Source organism: Ictidomys tridecemlineatus, chromosome 3 (assembly GCF_052094955.1).
Source record: "Ictidomys tridecemlineatus isolate mIctTri1 chromosome 3, mIctTri1.hap1, whole genome shotgun sequence".
In the NCBI taxonomy this organism is placed as follows: domain Eukaryota; kingdom Metazoa; phylum Chordata; class Mammalia; order Rodentia; family Sciuridae; genus Ictidomys; species Ictidomys tridecemlineatus.
Window position 1 is genome coordinate 116,352,087 of NC_135479.1, and position 25,206 is coordinate 116,377,292.

General features: G+C 38.2%; 1 protein-coding gene across 4 annotated transcripts in view; it reads right to left on the bottom strand.

Moving 5' to 3' along the window:
- Positions 1 to 1,924: 1,924 nt before the first annotated feature.
- Pld1 (phospholipase D1) overlaps positions 1,925 to 25,206 on the bottom strand; it is a 205,185-nt gene continuing 181,903 nt past the window's right edge. For all 4 annotated transcript variants that reach the window (XM_078043643.1, XM_078043641.1, XM_078043644.1 and 1 more), the window contains 4 exons: positions 22,745 to 22,879; positions 14,571 to 14,724; positions 6,667 to 6,784; positions 1,925 to 4,806 (listed from right to left, as the gene is read on the bottom strand). In XM_078043643.1, coding sequence (XP_077899769.1) covers positions 4,582 to 4,806; positions 6,667 to 6,784; positions 14,571 to 14,724; positions 22,745 to 22,879 — 632 coding nt within the window. In that variant the 3' untranslated portion in view covers positions 1,925 to 4,581. The remainder of the gene's footprint in view (positions 4,807 to 6,666; positions 6,785 to 14,570; positions 14,725 to 22,744; positions 22,880 to 25,206) is intronic.

Sequence of the window (25,206 nt, forward strand, 5' to 3'; positions counted from 1 at the left end):
TACATTAGATGATGTTGTATTTCCTAGAGTCAAGAAGATTTATGATGACACTCATTTAATGCACTTGTCTAGAATAAAGTGAAGAAATACTGTTGCTTGGGAATAGGGAAAGGTAGGTAAGGCCATTTTTTTTTTGTTTGAACTTTAAAATAATTATTGCAATACATTCTTCATTATTCAATATTTGATTACTTCTTAACTTAAAAATCATAAATGGTAGGAAAGAGAAATTAAAAAACCTATGAAACTTAAGTCGTGTGTATGTTTTAGTAGTGGAGATTGAACCCAGCCCAGGGGAGCTCTATCATTGAGTCTTTTTTGTTTGTTTGTTTTTTGAGACAGAGTCTTGCTAAATTATCTAGGCTGGCCTCAAACTTGCAATTCTCCCACCTCAACCTCTCAAGTTGCTGAGATTATAGGTGTATGCCCCCATGTCGAGCTAGGCCACACAATTTTTTATCCCTTTAATGAATCTTTCCAAATTTCAAGTGAAGGCCGGGAATATCTCAAAAGTGAATTTTAAATTACCATTAGTAATCACCTTATATACTTGTCCATCTTTAAAAGTAAACAAATCCATTGATTTTTTTTCCTACATTTATTTTATGGATAGATGCTGATGAATTCCTTCTTTGGCAAATTTTTAGATTCAAGAACTTTTTAAAGACCTGGGTAAACTTGTTTTAAGATTTCAAAACTGCCAGAGTAATTGACCTGAAAATCTAAGGACATGAAAATATATTCCTAGACACACTCAAAATCCTTTAGTTTTTACTCATTTTATACAAGAGAGGCAGAGAGGGATGAGGCCTACAAGTGATCAGGAAAGCTAAAAAGAATGGTGACCTGCGTTAAAAAGAAAAAATTTTTGGCAGTCACTTATGAGTTAAACATGAGATTTATTGCAGAGGCTTGTCATAGACTGAACATTTGTATTCTCCTCCTTTAAATTCGTTTATTGAAGCACTAATTCCAAGGTGATGATGCTTGGGGATCGGAGGGTTGGGAGCCAGTTATTCAGATGAGGCCTGAGGGTGGGGCCCTGATGATGGATTAGTGTCCTTACAAGAAGAGACACTGAAGAGCTTGTTGGTCTCCCTTGCTCAAAGAAGGGTTCACACAGTGACATGTCCACCTTCTACAGCCAGGAAAAGAGCCTTGCTAGAAAGTGACCATTTTGGAACCCTGATCTCAGACCTCCTGCCTCTAGAAGTAGGAAAAAAATTAGTTTCAGTCATTGAAGTCACTCAGCCTGTGGCATCTCATTATGGCAGCCTGAGCTAATGCCAGGCCTAATTTTATTGTTTTTTTTTTTTTTTAAGGAACCTTTTTCTTGTTTTCTAAAATAATTTTTACATAATAAGGAGGTGCTCCAAATAGAGGTAGAAGTTGATGGATTAAGAAATAAGGGGTATAGATTCTTTAATATATATATATATATACACACACACACACACACACACACACACACACATAAAATCTATTCTCCCCAGTCTCACATTTGCAAAATGTCCTCCCAGCTTGCTATTGCTGTCTAAAAGACTAATTCATTATATCATGTACCAAGTTCTTATGTAAGAAATGAACTGCCATTTTTTGAGTAGCTACAAAGGTGCTTTGAAAATAAGTATTTTGTTTTTACAATATGCTCCTCAGTTATCTAATGATCAGCTCTCCACACCCCTCAGTAATACACTATGGCTCAGAATTAAGAACAATCCACTGCAGGGTGAGTTGTAACTGGACCTTGATTGAGAATGATAGTCTGCCTTCGACTTGCCATGTGAAGATTCCCTCCAATGATTATGCTTGGCCCATCTGAACAGCTTCAATGGGCATTACCCCTCCCCACTTTTCATTTCTTATAAAAACAGATGTTTTTCCTTCTCAAAAGCAGAAAAAAAAATCACAGAGATTAGCAGAGTGTCAGGTATGGCATTTATAGGCATTTCAAAAGAGTATAGTCAATTTGAAATGTTGAACAGAATCATCATAGCTTTTCAAGGCTTTAAATTATTTACACTTTAAAGTTTTTATCAGACATTGCAATGTTAAATTATCTGAATTTCTAGCAATTAGTTGTGGTGTCAGAGAATGACAGGTAATTAGTTCATACAGTACATCTCATGCCCACATTCCATGTATTCTTGGTAGAATGTTGCACTATGTAAACGGCTACTGCAAAAGAGGCAATTATTGCACTGAATTTTCCATATGATCCCTCCATGGAAATCTTGTTGCCTCTTCCCAGATCTGCATCTTGCCTTTGAGTAGATGCATAGAAACCAGCAGTGATTTCTTGCCCAAGATGCAGTAATTTTCTTCATCTCATAGCTTTCTCCTTTACCTCATTTTTTTTTTCAATCCACAAACATTGACTGACATCTTCTATAAGCCAGGCACTGTCCAGGCTCTGGGAACACACTGTGATCAACATACAGTGAAGTCCCTGCCCTGTGGAGCTTCCATTCTACTAGGTGAACAACACATGAATACATAAGGTTACAACCTTCAAAATAGCTTAAATCTATACCATCTGAAAGCTATTTATTATATATTGTTATTTTTGGGTATTGGATGAAGTGAAGAGAGGCCAAGAACAGAATGTGGTTCCACCACGTATATATTGGGTGGGTTGAAGCCAGTCCTTCATTCAGTCTGAGCCTCAGTTTCGTCATCTAGAAAATAGGGAGCATTTGAATTAAATGGCTTATTAAGGAAAATGGACCTTTCAGGCCCTTCCATTTTCTATGGTTTTATGAGAACATCTTGTACAAAATCAAGAGCCAGTTTGTTGACTGTTCTAAAGTTTAAAAAATACTTAAGATTAAATAAAAGAAATTCTTAGGTATTCTACATACACTCAATACTTCGAATGCCAATCTAACTTCTTCCAGCAATATAAGATATCTTATTTACAATGGCTGTAGAGTGAAGTCCTTTTACCATCTTTTGCTATGAGAAATAAGTTATTTATTCATAAAAACATTTAATTCCATTGTTGGTCACAAAATCCCACCTTACTTGGGAAATGATCTCTAGCTGTGAAATCCTGTCTTGAGTGTGACCCTCTCTCTCTCCTACTAAGCTATATCACTGACTTTGTGGTCCTGTATAATCTTTTTGACTGGAATATTAGCTCACAAAAACAGGAACTGGGTGCTTTGTTTGAAGAGCAACCCAAAGGAGGTTCTGTCCTGGCAACCCACTGATGTATGTAATGCCCACACCTATACCATGTTCCATGGTCACAGGCCTCTTGGGAACCTACCTTACCTCTTGGGGCTGTCAGAGTAGTAGTTCTGCCTAGAAAAATTAGAGCTTTGGTCTACCACGCCATCTGAAAGGGGACATGGGTTTCCAGAACAATTCACAGACTAGGACAATGTGAATTAGAAAGTATCGTAACTTTTTCAGAAGACCTGGTGGAATGTTAATGTACATTTAATAATGCAAGCAACGAAGCACATATTTTATCATCAATTATTTTTTTTTCTTAAGGAAAATAGCATACTGGGAGAGTTTAATGTCAAATAAGGTGAGCTTCCTACTTATTAACTTGGTAGGATTTATGAAGCCTGTGATTCTCTTGAAAGACAAATTGCATTCACTGGTTTAATTATGAAACAGAGAAATTCAAATTTCAATCAATCCAGTGGCTAAAGATGACAGGAAATTTTTTTACAGGACTTTAAGGGGATCTTCTTTTCTTATCTGGATCTGATTCCTGCTGACATCTTGGAGTTTCTGAAGGCAGTGTACTCTTTTATCTGGTTGCTGTGTAATCGAATATCCTACACGTTTTCAAATTTGATCAGGTGGGTTCTGTCACAAGGACACATCTTTGCGGTGTCTTTGGGAGCCAAGTTAAATCTCTCCTCCAATATTGGAGGAATTTAATTCCTTCCTGTTGTTCTGCGATGTCGAGATATATTGTCAATGCTATCAGAAGTACCTGACACAGGCTGCCGGGTAGACTGAAGTCTGTTCTGTCCCTACAGTGACCGAAAAGGAATAATGACCGTATCCTGGGTTGGATGCTACTACTTCAGGACCAGATGGGCAAGGGCATCACACATAACCTTGAAGAATTTTGAAACAGCTCCCTAATACCTTCTAGCAATAAATGATATCTCAAACAGTGCTGTACAGACTACAAGATGAGGGCAGGTCCCACAGATACTGGATATATACAAAGGAAGATCAGAGAGAAAAGGGCAAATATATGGCAAACTTCATCACAGTTACAGTTACGGTTACAGGTAAATTCTTGTTAGCAAAGGAAACAGATTGGGGTATACATTATGGAATTCCTGTATGTGTTTTAAGTTATCGAGTGCATGCTACCTATGAGAGAGTAGCCTCCGCTCATGAGGATGGACAGGAGGACCGACAAAGCCTTGCTGATGTTCAGTGTCCTTACATCAGTTCGATTGTGACCCCTCCCGGCCATTCCAAAGGGTCCACGTGTTGCACACAAAAGTGCATCAGGCCTGGCTGTGACTGTGAGGTCCCCATGAAGTCACTGCACGCAGTGTGGTTTTCAGGGTGGAAGTCCTTGGCTGCAAATGAGTACACCTCTTAAGTCCACACCTCCATGGGCACTATGGCTTCTTTGGTTCCAACAGACGGCAGTAGGCTCTCTTCAGACAAGAAATAGAAGGGGAACTGCACCAAGAACCCACGGATCTTCTTCAGTTCTTCCTCAGCTCGAATGGGATCTTCCTTTGCTAATATGGGCTTGGTTATAAAGTCTCTCAGCTGAATTAAATTGTGTACTTCATCATTGGGAAGGCACCGGAACACCTGAATAAAACACAGATTGGAAATGTAGTATAGTTTTCAAAGAAAGACACACATTCCAACAGGCAAATTCTTTGTTTTATAAAACGCGATTTTTTGTTTTTTGTTTTTTTGTACTGGGGCTTGAATCCAGGGGTACTCTACCATTGAGCTATATCTCCAGCCCTTTCTTATTTATTTTTTAGAGACAGGGTCTCATTGCATTGCTTAGGGCCTTGCTAAATTGCTGAACTTAATGGCTTTGAACTCATAATCCTTCTGCTTCAGCCTCCCGAGCTGCAGGGATCGTAGGTGTGCACCACGGCGCCCCGCTGAAACACATACGTTTCATGTCAAAGCACAGACTTAAGATTTGCTCTTTGCCACAGAGCAACTGCTACACTTACTCCAATTAAGAAAGCCATAGCTAGATCCTTATCATTCATCTATACTGGTCGTTAATCACAGGATAAAGTCAAGCTAGTGGTGAGGAACTGCACTGATGTCACCCCATGTGGTGGTTAATTTTTTGGATAATAATCATCCCTGAATTTCACTGGTGGTTCTGGCCTAAGAGGAAAGCTGCATTATTATATTTTCTCTGGCTTTACATTTTGAAAGATGTCCTTACCTTTACTTAATGTTATCAGCTGCTAACATGTAACACTTTGCTGACTAAAATTGAGTTTCAGACATCATAACCTCTTATTCCTGTATATTTCTTAAGCATAAGGTCATATGCCTGTGTAACCACAGTACCATTCTCACACCAAAGAAAATGAATTCCATAATGTCATTTAAGATAGGTCCATATTCAGATTTATCATAGTGTCCCCAAAAGGTCTTTTATCACCGTTTTCTCAACAATCCAGGGGCTAAAAAAGACTGTGCCTTCCATTTGTAAAATCATATTTTAAAGGACTCCCTGCATATGACCAATTTGATCATGGTCTTGAGTCCTCAGTATAAAATAAGGATATAGATATTCATCACATTTCATGGAGAGAGATGATGTTTCCACACTGGAAGGAACTCTGAAGGTCATGAAGGAGAATATACTATACTCCTTCCCAGCTTCTCATAGATGGCTGAGGTATTTCAGCTTGAATATTTTCCATGACTGGAAGCTGGCTACTTCACAGGTAATCTTTCCATTATCAGACAATGCTTGATTTTTTAAATAAAATCTTTATCGTAACTGATGGATAAAACTTGCCAGGAGATACATTTGCTACGCATCCAATGGAGCTGGGTAGAAAACACTTTTCTGAAAATTAGAGCAGTCCAACAAAAGACATCTCTTAAGTCCACACCTCCATGGGCACTATGGCTTCTTCTTCTTAAACCACATCTTAATTATTAAAGATAAAGCAAAACACAACAATACTTCATCATCAGGATGGCTACTATTTACTAGGCGTGATGTGCTAAATACATTTAAGAGAAAATTTTTTATCCACATAACTATTCTGATGAATATCCCTCCCAATTTATAGGAAGGAAAGGAAGGCCAAGAAAGTTATGTCATTCTATAGAAGTTATATCCCCAGCCCCTGGGTGAGCTGGGTTGAACCCACGTCTGACTCATTTGGGGATCCCATTTGCCTCTCTTCTCTTCACGTTCAAGGGCTGGGTAACCATGCACCAAGGATGCTCATAATGAGATTCCTGCATCAAATGTGAGGACAGGATGCCACTGAAGTCGCTTCTGAACTGATGCTTTTTGATCTTTGCTTTTCAATGTTCACAAAGAAGTATTTTTATAACCTTCTTTTAAAACTCATTAAGAATATTCCGTATCAATAAAATGCAGAAATAATGATGCTCTTTCTGTGATGAGAGTCAATGGAAAAAAGGGCAGGGAGAGACTCAGGTCAAGTTTACCTTATCATAAATTGTAGCATTTCGAGCTGCCGTTGAAACCCACACCTCCTTGAAGAACTTGTCACTCACTGGATCCTGAATATCCTCGCTTGGGTCAGAAAGATAGCCAAGGACAACCCTGAAATACAAGTGCCTCCAAATTGAGTCAACTAGGATGAAGAAGTTTGTTGCCTGCATTGTCACCGATGGTAATAGATCCTCAATTGTAGGAGTCAAATTGTCTTGTTTATGTTTTTGGAAATCAAAGGAAGCCATTAAAATTAAATACATATTCTGTTTATATTTATTTATCTCTCTGTCTCCTTAGTGGCAAAACAAAACAAACATAATAAAACAAAAACCTAAGTTTCTCTGATGCTTAAATGTTTGAACTGTTGAGATAGAAAGACCTCAATTTTGTTTTAAAAGCATCCTTGTCATTTGGCTTCTGGTGGCGACAACTTTGGAAGATAGGAGTAGTGCTTAAACATATGCCAGAAAATGTGCTAAGCCCTTTCTAAGGACTATCTCACTAAATCCTTAAGAACTCTGTGCAAAACAACTTTTATTATCTTCATTTTCGAGATAAATTCACAGAGATTAAGAAACTTGTTACAAACCGAACAACTGTTAAGTGGTAAAGCTAGGACTTAAATCAGGGCCACAGATCCCAAACCTGTGCTCTTAACCTTGACATGTCTGCCTCCCTTCCCTACCCCACCCTTTCTTTCTTCCCTCTCCCCTTCCCTTCCTTCAGGCCCAGGACTATGCTTAACTCTTGGGTACATAAATGAATAAGAAAAACAGAAAGTCCTTTTGGGTAGTTAAATTTGGTGGTTAAGACAAAAACTGAAGAAATAATCATCCCAAGAGGAATTAATTATAATCATCATAGATAAAGGGTATCTTTTTTAAAATATATATATTTTTTTAGCTGTTGATGGACCTTTATTTATTTACATGCAGTGCTAAGGATCAAACCCATTACCTCACACATGCTAGGCAAGTACTCTACCACTGAGCCACAACCCCAGTCCACAGGGTATCTTGAAGCCCATGAGATGGGTGTGGCCAGGAAGATTTGTTCTTCTCCAACCTGTTTACCTAACTCTATCTACTGTGGTTTAAGATTCAGTACAAGATCAACTCTTTACAACTTTTGAAAGCTCCTGGGTCTCCTATCTCCTAGTTAACCTGGGAAAATTCAACATTATTCCATGATTCCCCACTGTACTTCACATATGCTTTGTATTTTTCAGAGCACCTGACATATTTTATGTACTGTCACATTTCTGGAATGCCAATTCTTTGAGAGACCACGACCTGGCTACTGTCATTTCCTCAGAGTACCTGGTATAAAATAAATCACACACTAGATGTTGTCCGAATTGATTGTGAACAGGAGACTAGAAATAGCAAGGAATCATTAAACAAAGCAAGACCGGTTTCAGAGGTCAGATTTGAAAATTATAATAACTCTTGTTCATAAAGAAGACAGTTGGATTCCAAAGCACTTCTGCCTTTATCCTGTGAGGGAGATGGGCAAGGGGATTTCCATTCTGTAGACTGGAAACTAAAGTTTGTGGATATACTTAGTAATTGAGCTAAAATGCAAACTGAGTTCAAAGCCCTTTGTCACATGCCTTGTTGGTTCAAAGAATACCAAGAAGGCCTGTGGTGACCGGAAAGAGCAATGGGAAAACAGGCCGTAAGTGAAATGGAGACCCACTGTAGACCTCAGACAGAGAGGTAACGGGGTCAGACTCACATACTAAAATACAGCTAATGGAATAAGAATAGACTGGAGGACAGGTGGACCAGGGTTGAAAACAGAGAGACCAGTTAGGAGCCAGTGCAGGAAGCTGGATGAGGTATGACTGTGGCTCTGGCCCGGATGGCAATGGAATGAAGAAAGAGCCAACAAGTTTTGTTGACAGCAGCTGGAGGGTGTGAGGCATTAAGAATGATTGAAAGATTTCTGTCTCAAGCAGCTAGAAAGGTGTAGCTGCCATTAGCTAAGATGGGGAATTCTGCGGGTGTGTACAGTTGCTGAAAGAAGACTAGGAAATCCATTCTGGACTTATTTAGGCATTTTTTTTAAACATCCAGGTGACTCTGCTCTGTAGGCAGCTGGAAAAAATAGATCTGGAGTTTGGGAGAGAAGGCTTGGCCAGAGATTTGGATCTGAGAATTGCCCTGATTTATATGCTTATCACTCCATATGTTTTTTATAGAGCTCTCTGGAGTAGTATAAAAAGAGAAGAGGAGCTGGAGTACCCCAACAGGAGGGGAGGGAATCAACCTGCAAGGCTGGGAAAAGCCAGAGGATGTGGTGTCCTATAACCACTCAGAAAAGAAGGCCAAGAAGAACTGAGTTTAATTCACACAAAAAATGGACCACTGGGTTAGATAATGCAGACATTGTGAGACTGTTATCCTTTTTGTATTTAAATAATGCAGATTTATATCATCATTTTTAATGGCTCTTGTTTCCCAGAATGTGAAATTTATGTAACCAATTATTTTATTACAGACATTTGCATGGTTTCCACTATTTCATTATTATGAACAATGCTACAACGAACATAATTTATTCATCACGTATAGTACTTTGTGAATTTTTACGACTATTTCATTAGGAGTAATACTAGAATTAAAATTCCTGGGTCAAAGAATATGCAAAATTATTCCAAAAAAGGCTGTACCAAACCACATCGTCTTCACATGTATTTCTCTCCAGTCACTTCCAAGATCACTGGCTTACCAAAAAAACTCAAAGTCAATTTTATAGGGATAAATTAAGGCAACCCATAGGGGCTGGGGTTGTGGCTCAGTGTGTGAGGTACTGGGTTTGATTCTCATGCAGACATATTGAAATAAATAAAATAAATAAAGATCCATTGGCAACTTAAAAAAAAAGTTTAAAAAAGGCAACCATTTTAGTTTTAGTCTGTGCCTTTTTTGCTATATAAAAATTCTTTAAAATGAAAGGAGTTATCATCATGGGCTCACTAGCATTCTTGAGTTATATAACCTCAAAAACCCCATTTCCATTTCAAATAATGCCTCCTTCATGGAAATAACTTTAAAAGAAAGATTTAAGAAATGATTCTTACTCATACATGCTGGCTCCTAATTGAGACCCAAAGCAAAATTTCATTGCACCAAATCTAAAGGACAGTATAGGTTGTGACAATAGCCAATTACAATACCTTTGATTTGGGACAGGTCTAAGGAGCTGAAAACTGAGCAGAGAGTATTTTTGTGATGTTGCTTTTAAATTAGAACAAGAGGGGAGAGAATAAGTCTACCAGGTTTTCTTACCAGGTTAAGAACTATTACCAGGTAAGAACCGTCTTACCAGGTTAAGAACTTGTTTGCAGAAAAACTATTTAAAATAAGCCTGCAACAGTCACTATTTAGCAAAAAATCACTTTTCCCTGTTGGCATTTTAATTACAAGAAGATTATGTTAAAAATGCACCGTAAAAATAATATCAAGTCAAGTATTCCTGGAATTCTTTTGAGGACTGAAGTTTCTAGAGAAAATGACTTTGATTTTATGTTAATATATATAATGGCCTTATTTAATTTTAATTGCTTATGCATCACAAGAAATAACAAGGTGGAGAAACTGCGAGTTATCTGTGTTCCTCCCTTTCCTCATGTCTATCACTTTAAATGATTCTGAGCTATACTTGTGTGGATAATAGTTTCTGTTGAATGATGGTTTTATCTGTAAAGTTTGGATAATTTTCTAGGACGTAATGAACTGTTCGGCTCACAGTTGTGACATTCAGTGCAGTACCCTGATGGTTGATTCTGTCTCTATTTAGAATTGATTTCACATTGAAATGTGTCTCTCGATTTCTATTCAAAAACAGCCCAGATGGAAAATGGATTGAAGCTGTGTTTTTTCAAGTGAGAAAATGGCTGTGCTCTAGGCCACAATATTTATCTTTGGGAACATTTCCTAATAAAGACAGGCTAAAATTGACACAAGGTTGCTGTGGTGCTTTTTAATAAAGTATCTGTGTTTGTCATTGGGAAAGTGGAAATAATTGTTCAAGAACAACTGCCTCTTTAAGATAGTGTGAAAACTGCCAAGAAAAATAAAGCATCTAGAAATGATAAATAATAAAGGATCCAAATAAAAGGAAAAAAATTGAGTGATTTACCAAAGAACAACTTCCACATAACGAAAAACCTAAAGCTTTACTGAAGAACAAAACAAATAAACAAAAATTGGAATAAATTGAAGTCCATAACTTGTTCTTCAATTGGATGACTCAATATTATAAACATGTCAACTCTTTTTATATTGATCTATAAATCTGCTATAATCCCAATTTTTAAAAAATACTACTAAGGACTTGAAAGGACTCGAGTAAATATTTCTGAAGTTCATGTGGGAGAATGGTATTGAAGAGTAGCCAAGGAGCTGGGGTTGTGGCTCAGCGGTAGAGCGCTTACCTAGTGCTCACCCAGGCACTGGGTTTGATTCTTAGTACCGAATAAAAATAAATAAATAAAATAAAGGTATTGTGTCCAACTACAACTGAAAAAAAAAAAAAAAAGGAATAGCCAAGAGCTGGGGGTGTAGCTCCATGGTAGGGCATGTGTGACGCCCCTGGGTTTGATCCCCAGCACTGCAAACAGAAGAAGGGAGAAAGGGAGGGAGAGAAGGAGAAAGAAAATAGCCAAAATCATTCTGGAAAAGAATCCTAGTAGGAGAAAGTGGTATGGAAAGAAAGAGGATTCAAATGCATGGACACAAGAATGAAAATGGTGTCACACTGGCATGCATATAAACAGCTTCTCCACATAACCAAAGATAAAGTGAATGTAAGTCAGAATATATGGCACAGATCATTCTTGAAAGGTTAAAGGGTACTATTACACATGACACAGTTCTTGATCAGTTGGTTAGTTCAGAGGGAAAAAAGCTAAAGCCCTGAATCATTTTTTAAAAGATATTTTAGTTTTTAGTTGTAGATGGACACAATATCTTTATTTTATTTTTATGTGGTGCTGAAGATCGAACCCAGAGCCTCGCATGTGCTGGGCAAGCGGTCTTAAATGTTAAAGGTAAAAGTCAAATACTAGAAAAACATATGAGTAAATGTTTGATCTTGGGCTGGGGAAACAAGTCTAAGCATAGAGAAAAAGGGGGAAAATTAGAATTACCTGATAGATTTGGTTAATAAGATTTTAGAAATTTCCCCAATATTGTGTTAAATAGGATTCAAAGGCAATTGATCAATCATATTTACAAGATATGTGACAAAGGAATTAGCATCCTATATATTTAAAGTTCTTATAAGTCATTAAAAGAAATTTGATCATTTTAATACAGTGGAAAGGACATGAATAGGCTAGGCAATTCACAAAGAACAATTACCATGACTAAAACACATTTTTAAAAAATCCTAAAAAATGCAAATTAAAAGAATAAAATTCCATTTGAAATCCAACAAATTGGCAAAGATTAACTGAAATAATAGGATGCAGTAAAAATAGAATAAGCCTTTCAAAACACTGCTCATGAAATAAAAAGAAATTACAGGGCAAAGGAAGCTTCCACAGTCTAAAGAAGGTGAACACTGCAGTATCTGAAAGCATATCCACGTTTTTATATCAGCAAACAATCAGTGCATATGAATATAGAAATATCACATGGTACCCCCTAAATATGTATGATATTATGTGTCAATTAAAAAATAAATTTAAAACCTTGTTAGCCCTGGGCAGTGGCATTAAAAGCTAATTTAATTTTCTTTTTTTAAAATAATTTTTATGTTTCAGTTTTCGGTGGACACAACATCTTTATTTATTTGTATGTGGTGCTGAGGATCGAACCCAGCACCGCATGCATGCCCGGCGAGCGCATTACTGCTTAAGCCACACCCCCAGCCTGCAATTTAATTTTCTTATTGGTTTTCTGCATTTGCCAAATTTCTACAATAAAAACGTTCTGTAGATCAGAATTCCTTATAAATTTTATAATATAGAATCAGTATATATTATAAAAATTTTAAATCCTAGCACTTTATAACTTAAGTTTTCATGGGACTGAAAAAAAATAGGATGTACATTTTCAGCTTAAAAAAGGCAATATTTGTTTCCTTACACATTTTGCAGTAGGCAAAAATCAGTGGGCTGATTAGCAGGGTATTAATTTTAAATTCTCCCCTGCTAAACAAAACAAATGAAGATTAGCATTTCATTGAAATGTCAATGGTTTGGAAAAAAATCTTATCTGTAAAACCATTCCTCACAAAGGCAATAAATACAGCAATAAAATTTGTTAAAAGGTATTGACAGTCAGATTTTCAGGTATGGTTTTACTGAGCTTCTGGAGCAAAAGGAGTGTCTCTGGAATCCACATGTTTAAATCTGCTGCCAGTAGGCCCTGGCATACTCCTTTAGCAATTTTTACTGGATCCTCATATTACTGAACTGTTTTCATTTTTTAAAATGAACTGACTTTTTAACAACTTACACAGGCACAAGATGGTTTGACCTGGCCTGGCCCTAAATCAATGACATATTAAAATGCTAGTATGTTCTGTTACATTTGTTACTCTGAGAAAACAGAGTCTGGACTGGGAGGAATTAGGGAAATGGCCATCTCATTTGCATGGAGTGACATCCTCATTATGGCCTCTCTGCAAGTGAGTTTCCAAGATGTATCATTAAAATGAGAAGGATTAAAACATGAAGCTGCAGCTCAATGCCCTTCCCCAAATAGCATAAAGCACAACCCCTAACTATGTCAGGGACACTTCTTGCATCTCACTGTAGACGCCCTATTGAAATGGCAACACGACAAGGATAGTTCTATAAACATATCTGTGGACGCCCTGAAGAGGCCTGGAGTGCGAAAGGGTCAAAGTGTCCCACAGACAGCAGGGAGATGGGTGTGTTTGCAAGGGTCTCATTTGCTCTTTGATTGTGAGATGAGAAACCACTGGACAGGAGTGAGCAGAGGAGTGACATGATCAAGAAGGTGCTTCGGAGAACAGATTACCAGAGCTGATGGCAGTTAGAACCCAGCCCTCCAGATTTCTCAACAGGGTCACACAGCCCTTGCTTCCTAGCCCAGGGTTCTCTCCACTTGACCACATATTTCTTTATATTTATTTATTTATTTATTTATTTATTTATTATTAGTTGTTCAAAACATTACAAAGTTCTTGACATATCATATTTCATACATTTGATTCAAGCGGATTATGAACTCCCATTTTTACCCTATATACATATTGCAGATTCACATCGGTTACACATCCACTTTTTTACCTACTGCCATACTAGTGTATGTTGTATTCTGCTGCCTTTTCTATCCTCTACTATCCCCCCCCTTCCCTCCCTCCCCTCTCCTCCCTTCCCATCTTCTCTCCCTACCCCATCTACTGTAATTTGACCACATATTTCTTTGGAACTCATATCTTCTTCTCAAAGACCAGGCAGCTTCCATATCTAAAGTCATTATAAACCTGAGAATTGCTGTTTCCACATTTAAATCTGACACCAGTGATCACTGGCATACTCCTTTAGTAGTTTTTACCACACCCTTGCATGACTGAGCTATTTTGATTTTTTAAAAATGAACTGACTTTTAAAAACTTAAATAGGCACAAGATGATTTGGAATATCCTTTCCTTAAATCAATTCATATATTTAAAATGCTAATATGTTCTATTAAATATACAAATAATAAATACCATTGACGTCAGAAACATCCGTGGACTGTGTCAAGTTGTTTTGCCTACTGGTGTACACGTCCTGTATTCTGGGAGGTACTGTTTTAAACAAAGGAGAACCAGGCATGACCTGTGTGCTATGGTCAAGGGGTCAGCCTGGGCCCAGTGCCTGTGGCTGAGAGCCTACGTAAGAGAGTGAACGTGGCTGTGGAGAACCCACCTGAAGCACTGGAGCCGAAGTCCTTGGGCGAACCGGCCAGCTTGGTACTCCTTTCCGTCCATTACCGAAGGTACCGTCTCTGTGTCCTGCACAATGACAGCCATTTCACTGTCACGCTTCCCCAGCATGCTTCTGTCGTTTATGTTGGCGGAGCCTAGAGGAGACACATTGAAACTGAGTAACCTCCTGTGGTGGGCCCTGCTGGTTGCCTCCCCACTCAAATTTTTCCTGGCTAATAAAACCCAAGTTTTGTATTTTAAGGCCCTAAATCACAGGGAAGTCTCATTCAGTCTAATCAGTCATGGTAATTTCATTATTTCTGCCAGTGACTGGTTACAAATCGGCCCTTGGCGTGGTTCTAGCCAATGCAACATGGAGAGAAGTCTTCCACGGGCTTCCAACAAGGTCTTTTTTCCTTAGTCAGAAAGAACAGAAGAAATGGATGCTGTCTTTTCCAGGCTTTAGGTATTTGACTTGAAAGGTTGGGTGAGGACATGACCCTGGGAACTGCTGCAGGCACTGGCAACCACAAGTGGACAGACAGACACATTGAGGATGGAGAGCAGAAAGACTCTGGATCTTTAGGTCACTGGGCTAGCCAAAGCTAGAACTTTCTAACCTTGTGTTCTTTGAAGTAATACATTTTCCTTACTGTTCCACACACTGCTAGTTTTCTACCTCTGTCTCAAAGAATTGCAATTGATCCAATCATGAATCACTTCAAGAAAACAAGGCATGCCTATCAGTTCAGCACAGAGGATGGCGTGACTTGCAGAGTTAATCAGAGTCTGGTTAAGGTTGTGGCTCAGCGGTAGAGCGCTCGTCTAGCATGCGTGAGGCACCAGGCTCGATCCTCAGCACCACATAATAAACAAATAAAATGAAGGTATTGTGTCCAATTACAACTAAAAAATACATATATTAAAAAAAAAAAAAAGAAAAAAGAATCAGAGTCTGAAGACTTTAACTCAGTCACCTAACGAGGAATGTGAAAGCCCTGGAGCCACCTCCATAATCACCAGAGCCTAATCTCAGAGCCAGGTTGTCACTGGTGGCTTTGGACTTTCCACTCTTGCCTCACTCCTGTGGCATGCTGACATCCTCCCTATCAACTTCCCACACATTCTATTTTTAAATCCCGAGGAGCTGAGAATGTTGACTTTCAAATGTGAAGGGCAAATCTTTTCATATTCGTTCAACCTGAGCTCTCCACAGTCCTCCGATGTGCATTCAGAAACCCCAGCACATTTTCTGCATTCATCGCTGCAGATTCACGCTTTGGAATCCTTAATGTGTCCTACCAGCTACAGAGGGGCCCCAATTTTTTTTTCTCTTTGTTCCTCTTGTCCTGGCTGCAGCACTCTATGGCTTCTGCAGACATGGAGCAGAAGGGTCGGGCTGAACAGGCGCACTGGCTGCCCCCTTGTGACTGGAACACCAGAGCAGTAAAGTGACAGTTGCCCTGCTTCCAGTACCACTGGTGGGACTGTGCATCAGAGAAAGCTGCCCTTTCCTCAAGAGGCTTAACCATCACACACCAGAGTAGCATCACATAATCAATATACAAATCTACAATGACTGTGGATATGAATGGTACCCCATACAAATGGGGGTTCTGTTGGAGTGCCGTAAAGTGGGAACCTTTGAAACATTTTGATGTGTAAGCAACACATTTTCCTTTATACATACACTTACATTTTCCCTTAAGCTGTAAAATCAGCAGGCATATCTTCAGGCTTGACAGTCAGCCAGCATTAATTGGGCAAGTCATTTAATCTTTCTCAGCTTAAATTTGATCTTTCATAAATTGAGATAATATCGACCTTGTAGGGTTGTGGTAGGAATTAAGTAAGACCACGTGAAAGCACCTGCTGATTCATGAGCTGCTCTATGAATGTTAATTATTATTGGCATTATTATCAGATACTTGTTAACCCTAGAATATCAGCACCACAGCACATTGCTGTGGGAAGACAGAATTTGCTAGAATGAGCATTGGTATCAAAGAAGCCTCCTCTCTGGCTTATTCACACCCACCCCTGGTGTATGTTACCAAGGACACTAAGAATAAAGTTCTCGTGATGTTATAGCTTCAGGATTTCATTATTTCCTGCTCTGGGCAGAGGTCACTCTGGGGCTGGGGCTGATGGTGAGACATTGCTACTCTGTTCCCTGTCAGGAAAACTGGGATGTGAGCCAGCTTGAAAAATCTCCTCCATACCATGCATGTATCTGCACATGCGCGCGGGCGCACACACACACACACACACACACACACACACACACACACACACACACACAGAGTAACGCCAGTCCCTAACCCCCTCGTATCACAGTGGTCCCCACATTCCCCGGGGTAGGAATGCATTCCTGGCATTCTGAGCTGGAATTCTTAGAGACAGGGTTGGTCTGTATTTCAAGGCCTGATCTGCAGTGACTCTGAACACTGACTCTCAACTATATTAGGTAAGTGACAGGGCTACTATTTAACAGTAGTATGAAGAAAAAGATTGAAAAACACTTAGATGAACTTAATAAACCTTACTCTACCCATACTCTCAGATTGGAATTGTTCACAACAAATATGCTTTGCATTCCTGTATTAGCATTTTTTTTTTTTTTGAGAAGGGGTTTCACTATGTTGCCCAGGTTGGCCTTGAACTTGTGATCTCCTGCCTTAGTTTCCTAAGTTGCTGGGATCACAGGTATACACAGCTCACATATTACTGTTTTTTAATACAATTTTTTTAGTTGTAGTTGGACACGATACCTTTATTTTGTTTATTTATTTTTATGTGGTGCTGAGGATCGAACCCAGTGCCTCACACGTGCTAGGCGAGCACTCTACTGCTGAGCCACAACCCCAGCGCACGTATTACTTTTTATGATAACTGCAATCCCTTGTTCTTATTAGAATGTTGCCTCAATCATTTAAAACCACTTCGCTTTTAGGAAATGATATTTTCTAAGGCTGTTATTAGGAAACTTCAAAAAAATTGAAAAGACAACAAAATAAAAAGGAATATATGAAAACATATATGTGTGCCTTAAGCAATAATAAGATAAACATCACTGGATTCATCACCAGAAGCCCTCACACACCTTCCTGTGCATATCCTCCCCTCTCCAACAGGGAGATGATGTTGAACTTTGTGTTCATCATTCTCTGCATGTTTTCCTAAATGAAAAAATGCTTCACTTTTGACACAGAAGTGTCACATCATAAATTTGTATAAATGGAATCATATAGAATATAATCTTTTGAAATTTACTTTTCATTCAATGTTATATCTTTGAGATTCATCTGTGCACAATGGTGATGCATGTTCTCAAATGAACACATCAGGGATTTATTTATTCATTCTACTATTAATGGATGGATTGGGTTGTTTCCAGAATTTTGCTTTGATGCACAATTCTGCTCTACATAGTTGCATATTTGCTTCTCAGTATACACATGTGAGAGTTTATCTGGGTTCTGTATGCAGTAGTAGACTGCTAAGCTGCAGAGTAATTTAACTAGATAATGCCAGAATATTTTCCAAAGTGGTTTCCAATTTGTGCTCTCTAAAGCAGAGGATGGGACCCACTATTGCTCCACAGCCTTGCCAATACTCAAATTGTCCAACTTTATAAGTTTTGCCAGTCAGGTACTTTAAAAAAGTATTTATCTTATTATTATATTGATGAGCATAAACATCATTTCATGTTTATAGGCCTTAGGTATGTTCTCTCCAGTGAAGCTCCAATATAATTCCTCTGCCCACTTTTTTTAAAAAAAAAATTTGTCTTTTCTTGATTTAGAGGAGTTCTTTATGTGTAAAAATCTCCTTTCAATTTGTGGTTTAGCTTTACATTTTCTCTTAATGAATAAAATTCTGAATTGTGATACAGTTGTGTTTACTGCTCTTTTCCTTCATGATTTGTGCTTTTTAGTGTGTATTATTTAATAAATTATGAATCCTTCTGTAATAGGCAGGATAACTGCCCCCAAAGAGTCCATGTCCTAACCCAGAAAACTGTGAGTATTATGTCACTTGGCAAAGTGGAATCAGGCTGCATATAAAGTTCAGGTTGCTAATCAGCTAGCTTTAAAGGAGGGTGATGGGCCTGTATTATTCAGGTGGGCCAATACAATCACAAGTGTCCTTGAAAGTCATGAGGAGTCACAGGGAGATGTGATTACAGAGGAATGGGTTGAGCCTTTCTAGAATCCTTAGAGATGGAAATCCACTAGTTTTAAAAGATGGAGGAAGTGGTCCAGGAGCCAAGGAATGTGAGCAGCCCCTAGAAGCTGGAAAAGGGAAGGAAATGGATTCTCCCGGAAAGGCTCCAGAAAGGTGTGCAACAGTCCTGCTGACACCCTGGATTGAGACCCATGTTGGACTTCTAATTCACAGAAGTGTCACATCATAAATTGGTGTGGTTTTAAGCCACTAAGAGCAGTCATTGGTTAGAGCAGTAATAGAAAACTGCTAAAGTTTGGATCTGTAGTCTCCCAAAGGCTTGTGCACTGAAGGCTTGGCGCCCAATGCAGCAGTGTTCAGGGGTAAGGTGTTTGGAGAGTGATTGGATCATAGGGACTTAGATGCCATCAGTGGATCCCTCTGTTGATGGGTTCACAATTGTATGGACAATTGGGAGGCGGTGGAAACTGTAGGAGAATCAATTGGAGGAAGGTCACTGAAGGCATGCCTTGGAGGATATATCTTATCCCTGGATGCTCGCTCTCTGTCTCCTTCCCCATCCTTCTTGGCCACCATGATGTGAGCAGCTTTGTTCTACCACACCCTCCCACATGACATAACACCTCACTGACAGGCTCAGAAACAATGGAGATAAGTGACCAAGGAATAGAACTGCTGAAACCATGATCCAAAATAAATCTATCCTGTTTTAAGTTGTTTTTCTCAGTTGTTTTGTCATAGTGACAGAAAGCTGACTAACTCACTAACACACTAACTCTACTCTTTTTAGTCTATTTGTTTTAAAAGAATACTTTTACTATTGAGCCCAAATGGGCTACCCTCCACCTAATTGTGTTCCCTGTGCCTCCAGATCCAAAGTACTCAGCTCTGACTACTGACATGCACTTAGGGAGCTTTTTCAACATATTGATGCCAAAATAAAAAAAATGAAACCTCCAATAACTAGAGTCCCAAACCAGGCCAACAGATGAAAATGACGAGAAGTAGAAACCAGGTATTGGTCTTCTGCTCTATCCCCATGTATATCAATCATCCATGGTTTCTTTTTTGATGCCTTTTAAAGTACTCTGAAGAATGAGTAAACCTCCTCTTAAATGATACATATATCTGAAAGTTCCCCAGGTGATTCTAATATAGCTAGGGTTGAGACTCATAGGAATAGATATTTTAAAATAAGTATAAACCCTCTTCATTGGGGCAGGCCTTCCACAAAGCATCATCTGCCATGCTCAAGCCTGTCCTTCGAATGCTGTTGCTCATAACCTCTGCATAGTTTCTGCACCCCTGCCCACATTGTTGATTGCCTCTGGACCTTCCCACTACTGTCTAGCAATATCCATCCCAATGTTTGTGGTGTCAGTTGGAAAGAATAGCTGCTCTCCTCTCAGCCAGGAGCTGTGTGAAGGCAGCGGCCCTATTTTATTCACGTTTGACATCTCCCCACTGTGCTTGGCAGTGGACTAGTGAACATCAAAACAATTTCACTTAGTCAACAGAACAGACTTAAATTCGACTTGAAGGATAGCCTTGTTTTGTTTAGGAGAGCAAAATAAATGTTTGGTTTTGTGCTAAAAATTATGGTGTGTGAGAAAAATGGATTTGGGCACAAATTGCATGTCCAGCGGGGCTACTCACGGCAACTGGTAATCAAAGCTATATAGAAAAGAGATCTTCAATATGAGAAAACAAATGTTTCATTGTAAGGAAAAAAAATGAAGATAAACAAATTAGTCATTGGTTTTAGGTCAGCCATTCAATAATTCTGACATAAGCTTGCCATGTTAGAAAAATTGATCACAAGTTCCTTTAACCTCCTTTAAGCTTTTAAATGAATGCTTAATGTCTGTAAAATGTTCTCAACCTAGCTTCAACTGTTTTCTGTGAATTTCATTTTACTTATTCGTTTTTGCAGGGCTGTCGATGGAACCCAGAACCTGCACGTTAGGCAAGTACTCTACATTTCCCCAGCCCCTTGTCTGAGAATATTAAATATGTTTTTCTCTTTGTTATGGACTTAAACAGGGGTTATGTGTTAGAGAAATGTATTATTTTTAAAACACAATGCTCTTAGGGAAGGGAAGAAAGAAATCCAACTCTCAAGGACTAGCAAGCAGTCCTCTTCACAGGCCCACAGCCACATCCTCAGTTTCCAAGACAGCAGATAAGAAATTTTGTGCAAAACAGATCAATTATTGCCATCCTAAATAAACTATAACACCCAAGGGTTCAGAAATCTTTCTAGAAGGAAAATAAATCAATTAAAAAAAAAACCCAACGAACCAATTTAACCGTTAGCTCTATGAATGAAAAATACCTTGCATTTACATTTTACGTAAAGCAGGCTAAAAGTCAAAATGACATCTCAAAGGAAAATATTTACATCTGTCAATTTTTACTTTAGAGTTCTAAAATCTTGCTACAACGATAACTGAATTTTACTTGGCCTTGTTTGTTTACTTTTCCATTTTAGTAAACATTAGCATTTTCTACTTCCTACTGCAGTTACCATATTTAATATAAAAATACTCTGATGTTGGCTTTTGAAGAACAAAGGCAGATTAGCTTGGGGGAAATAAGATAAACCTTGTGTACTGGAGGACACAGGGGAGTGAATAAACCCCTGAAGAGCTCCATTCCTATATAGCAATAGATGAACAAGATTATTTTAAGTGCCCTGTATGAATATTAGGAGAATCACTCTCTCCAATCTCAATCCCCCCACTTCTTTCACTCTGCATGCACACAGACAGGCACAGGGGACACACACACACACACACACACACGGTGATCTATAAATCTTCTGGTTTTAGAACTATTCTTCCGTTCTTTTCAAATCACATTCCAGATAAGATAGCCTCATTACTCCTAGATATGAGATTTTTTTTTCCCTTTTCTCAGTGGAGGATAGAGATGGAAAAGGCATATTAGCTGCCAAAAAATTTCAAAACACTTCATTGACATTTAGTTTCTTAAAGAATAGGGAATTATCTTATTATAGCTGAGAAATTACATTTTATTTAAAACAGATGAGTAGAATTCCCAATAGTGGGACCTGTCACATCTCCCAGTAACACGCCTTCAACCCCCCTCAGCTCATTCATCCTGCTGATTATTAATTCTGTTTCTCATCCTGGACTTCCAGGGTTCAGGTACCATAATATACAAAGGCAAAACCATTCAATGATGGTCAAATGAAGCTTTCAGTGTATATAAAAGAATGAAGCCAAACATCCACCTCTCTGGCCAAGTAGTAGATCTAATGTGGGTAAAATGGACAACCAGTAACTCTCTCCTGAATCTGTCAGTGTGGAGAGGTCTTTAGGGAAACCCACCGTGAATTCTTGAAAGGAAAAGATAGTGGACCTTAGTGTAGAGTTCAACATATCAAGAGCATACAGTCTCTGTCCCCCACCTCCCACGTTAACAAAACTGGCCTGCTCTACATCCTGATTAATGACACTCCAAAAACAGGCATTAGGAAAAAATAATTAGCATACAGGCAGTAATATTTTAATACTGTTTTGACTTGGACTTTTATGTAACTTCAGGTCTGTGATACTGGTTAGTAAATATGGGTAGAAACACATACAAATTACCACAAGGTATTCTTATAACCACTTTCCCTCCACATTTCTGCCTCTCTAATTCCAGAAATCTAGGTACTTGGATTCAAAATAAAAATAAGAAATTAACAAAGAATTAATGAGATCAGACAGATTATTGACTTCTGGATTAAAACACTTGCTTTTGAATACTGTAAGTTGTACACATCCATTTCATTACTCTGGGTTTCTGAACTTTAAAGACAGACCAAAAGGACATAGAGAAAATGATTGTTCTGGAATTATTTTAGATGTTATATTACTGTCTTTCAATTGCAAAGGAAGTGTGGTACTGATAGCAAGAAACACTGAGGCATGGGATAAGTCAGCTGGCAGGGAACACAATCACAGACCACATACTTACCAATAATAACAGTGTTATCATCAGCAATTAACAACTTGCTGTGGACATAGATAAGCTCAGTGACCAGGTTTCCTTCAAGCTCTGCATGTGTTCTAAGACCACAGAATGAAATATAATTTATCCACTGATTACCAACTGGAAATTAAAAAAGAAATTATTAAAATTAATATGACCATGCTCTAAAAAGGCACATTAAATTTTACTATTTTTCAAAACAAAATATATAATCTAAACATGTTGTTTAGAATGTACTGTATTGTGTGTGCATGTGTGAGTGTGCGCGTGTGCGTGCATGTGTGTGTGTGTGTGTGTGTGTGTGTGTGTGTGTGTGTGTGTGTGTATGTAAAGACAACCTCAGAATTCACCCAGGGTCTACTTTCTCTATCTGGGGAGTTTTTATAGTGTTCCTCTGGATGGCTATACATTTTAAAAAATTATATTGAAGTGTGTTCTGTCTTGCCCTTGCTGAGGCAATCCAAAACTATGTTCAAAGATATATCATTTCATTTTAATGATTTGGTGAGTAATTGCTGAAAAGTGATGGTTAAAGTTGAGGTAGAACTGATAATCCGAGATTCAGTGTGACATTTGCTTCTTTTTGGTTGACACCTGCTGCAATTCAATCAGAGGCAAGGTATGTGCCCAAACATACATTTGTAGCATGTTCCATCCTAAGCAGCTGTTATATTTTACTGACTTGGAGCAAATAAAAATGTTGGCAATTTAAATACCCTCCCCCTTTTAGATCATTCAACTTAGGAACTGAAAGAATCTTTACTACATGAGATGTAGGGGGATTTTCTTCAGAGCAAGCAGTACTAGTCTTGTACTTGGAAATGCTGCCCTCTCATCTCATTATGTAAGGATCATTCATGTGATAAGAAGGAATGCATTCCATATCAAGCCAACCCATAATCACTACCCCAGGATGAATGCTAGTCACAAGATTTTATGGTCCCTATTCCACACAGCAGTTGTCCCGTACAAGCAAAGTCTTATCAAGTCTGATAATAAGAATAAATGGCCTAGAACCAAATTGTCATGAATTCTAATAGAGAGTATAAGTCTTTTTTCTTTTAAAGACTCTTGAAACACACTAATAGAACCAGTAGTCTTTCACATTTCATTTACTGAAGTTTCCATTTATAACTGAGGTTTTCCATTTTACTATTGATGTTATTTAATGTTTGCATTAAGTTTAGATAACTTAGGAAAAAATCCAGTCACACGATACATACGGAGCTTTCTTCCCTGACAGCTAACTCTTCCCTCATGCACGAGTGATCATACATAGCTATGTTTGGCAAGAGCTGATTTGGTGGCATCACGTGTAGGAGAGGCATTTCCAAAAAGTTCAATGTGAATGAGATCTTTGTAAATCGATTTCTTTCTCTGTGTGTCAGTGTCACATTGGAAAGATGCTTCGTCTGAAGCATCACCTCCTCTCCACAGTCTCCTCTTTTCCAGGAGGGAGGAGCATTTCCTCTTTGAAGCCTCTCATGCCCATAAAATTCCTGGAAAATGTTACTACTATAATATGTAGTTTTTACAAATATTTGTATATTCTTCTATTTCTCTTTTAACAGTATGGGAACTAGTCTGACACATCTTGGTATGCTCATCTGTGCTAAGAAAAGTGGAATAAATGAGTGCAAGGGTCAATAGGTAAAATATTCAAGTGGCAGATAATATTTCAGCTTTGGAGTTTTCTGTATCATCTACAGCTGGCTTTTAACCTAAAATCAAAAATGTTAATGTACAAATGTTAATGTACAAAACAACTTTTTAATGGAATCACTGAACAAATCCTTTGCTAAAATAAGTATTTTTTTGTAGTAATTCCCCACTTGAAAATCACAGTGAACAACACAAGAGGCCAGTAGTTTTTGGTGTGCATAAGAACCACCCCTGTGGGACTTATTAAAAGCAGATTCCTATGACACTGCCCCAAATTTTGATTCAGCAAAAATCATCAGTAAGACACTATCTTTGAACAACACTGCTACTGAGTTTTGGCATTTATAGATTTAAGATTAATAGTGCACATTAAGAAAATAATAGATCATGACCAAGTGTGATATGTTCCAGAGACACAGTCTGCTCAATGTGAGGAAATGCATTAAAACAAGATTATCTTCCTTTGACAATCTAGGGGGAAGATCACATAATCATCTCAACAGATGCACAGACAATCTATCATTCATTACTCATAAAAACAGTGAGGTAGAAAAAGATGCATACATACCTATATGCTTTTAAATGTATAAGACATAAATAATAGATGTATATGTGTGTGTGTTATATATAATCAATACAATTTAATTTTGTCTTGGAAACTTCAGTTAATGTAGCTAGTCAAGAGAAATCATAAGAAATAAGCTAATCACTCATTTGCAGATATGATCATAGTATACCCAGAGAACCAATGATAAAATGATCTTAAACAATGAAATGATTAATTA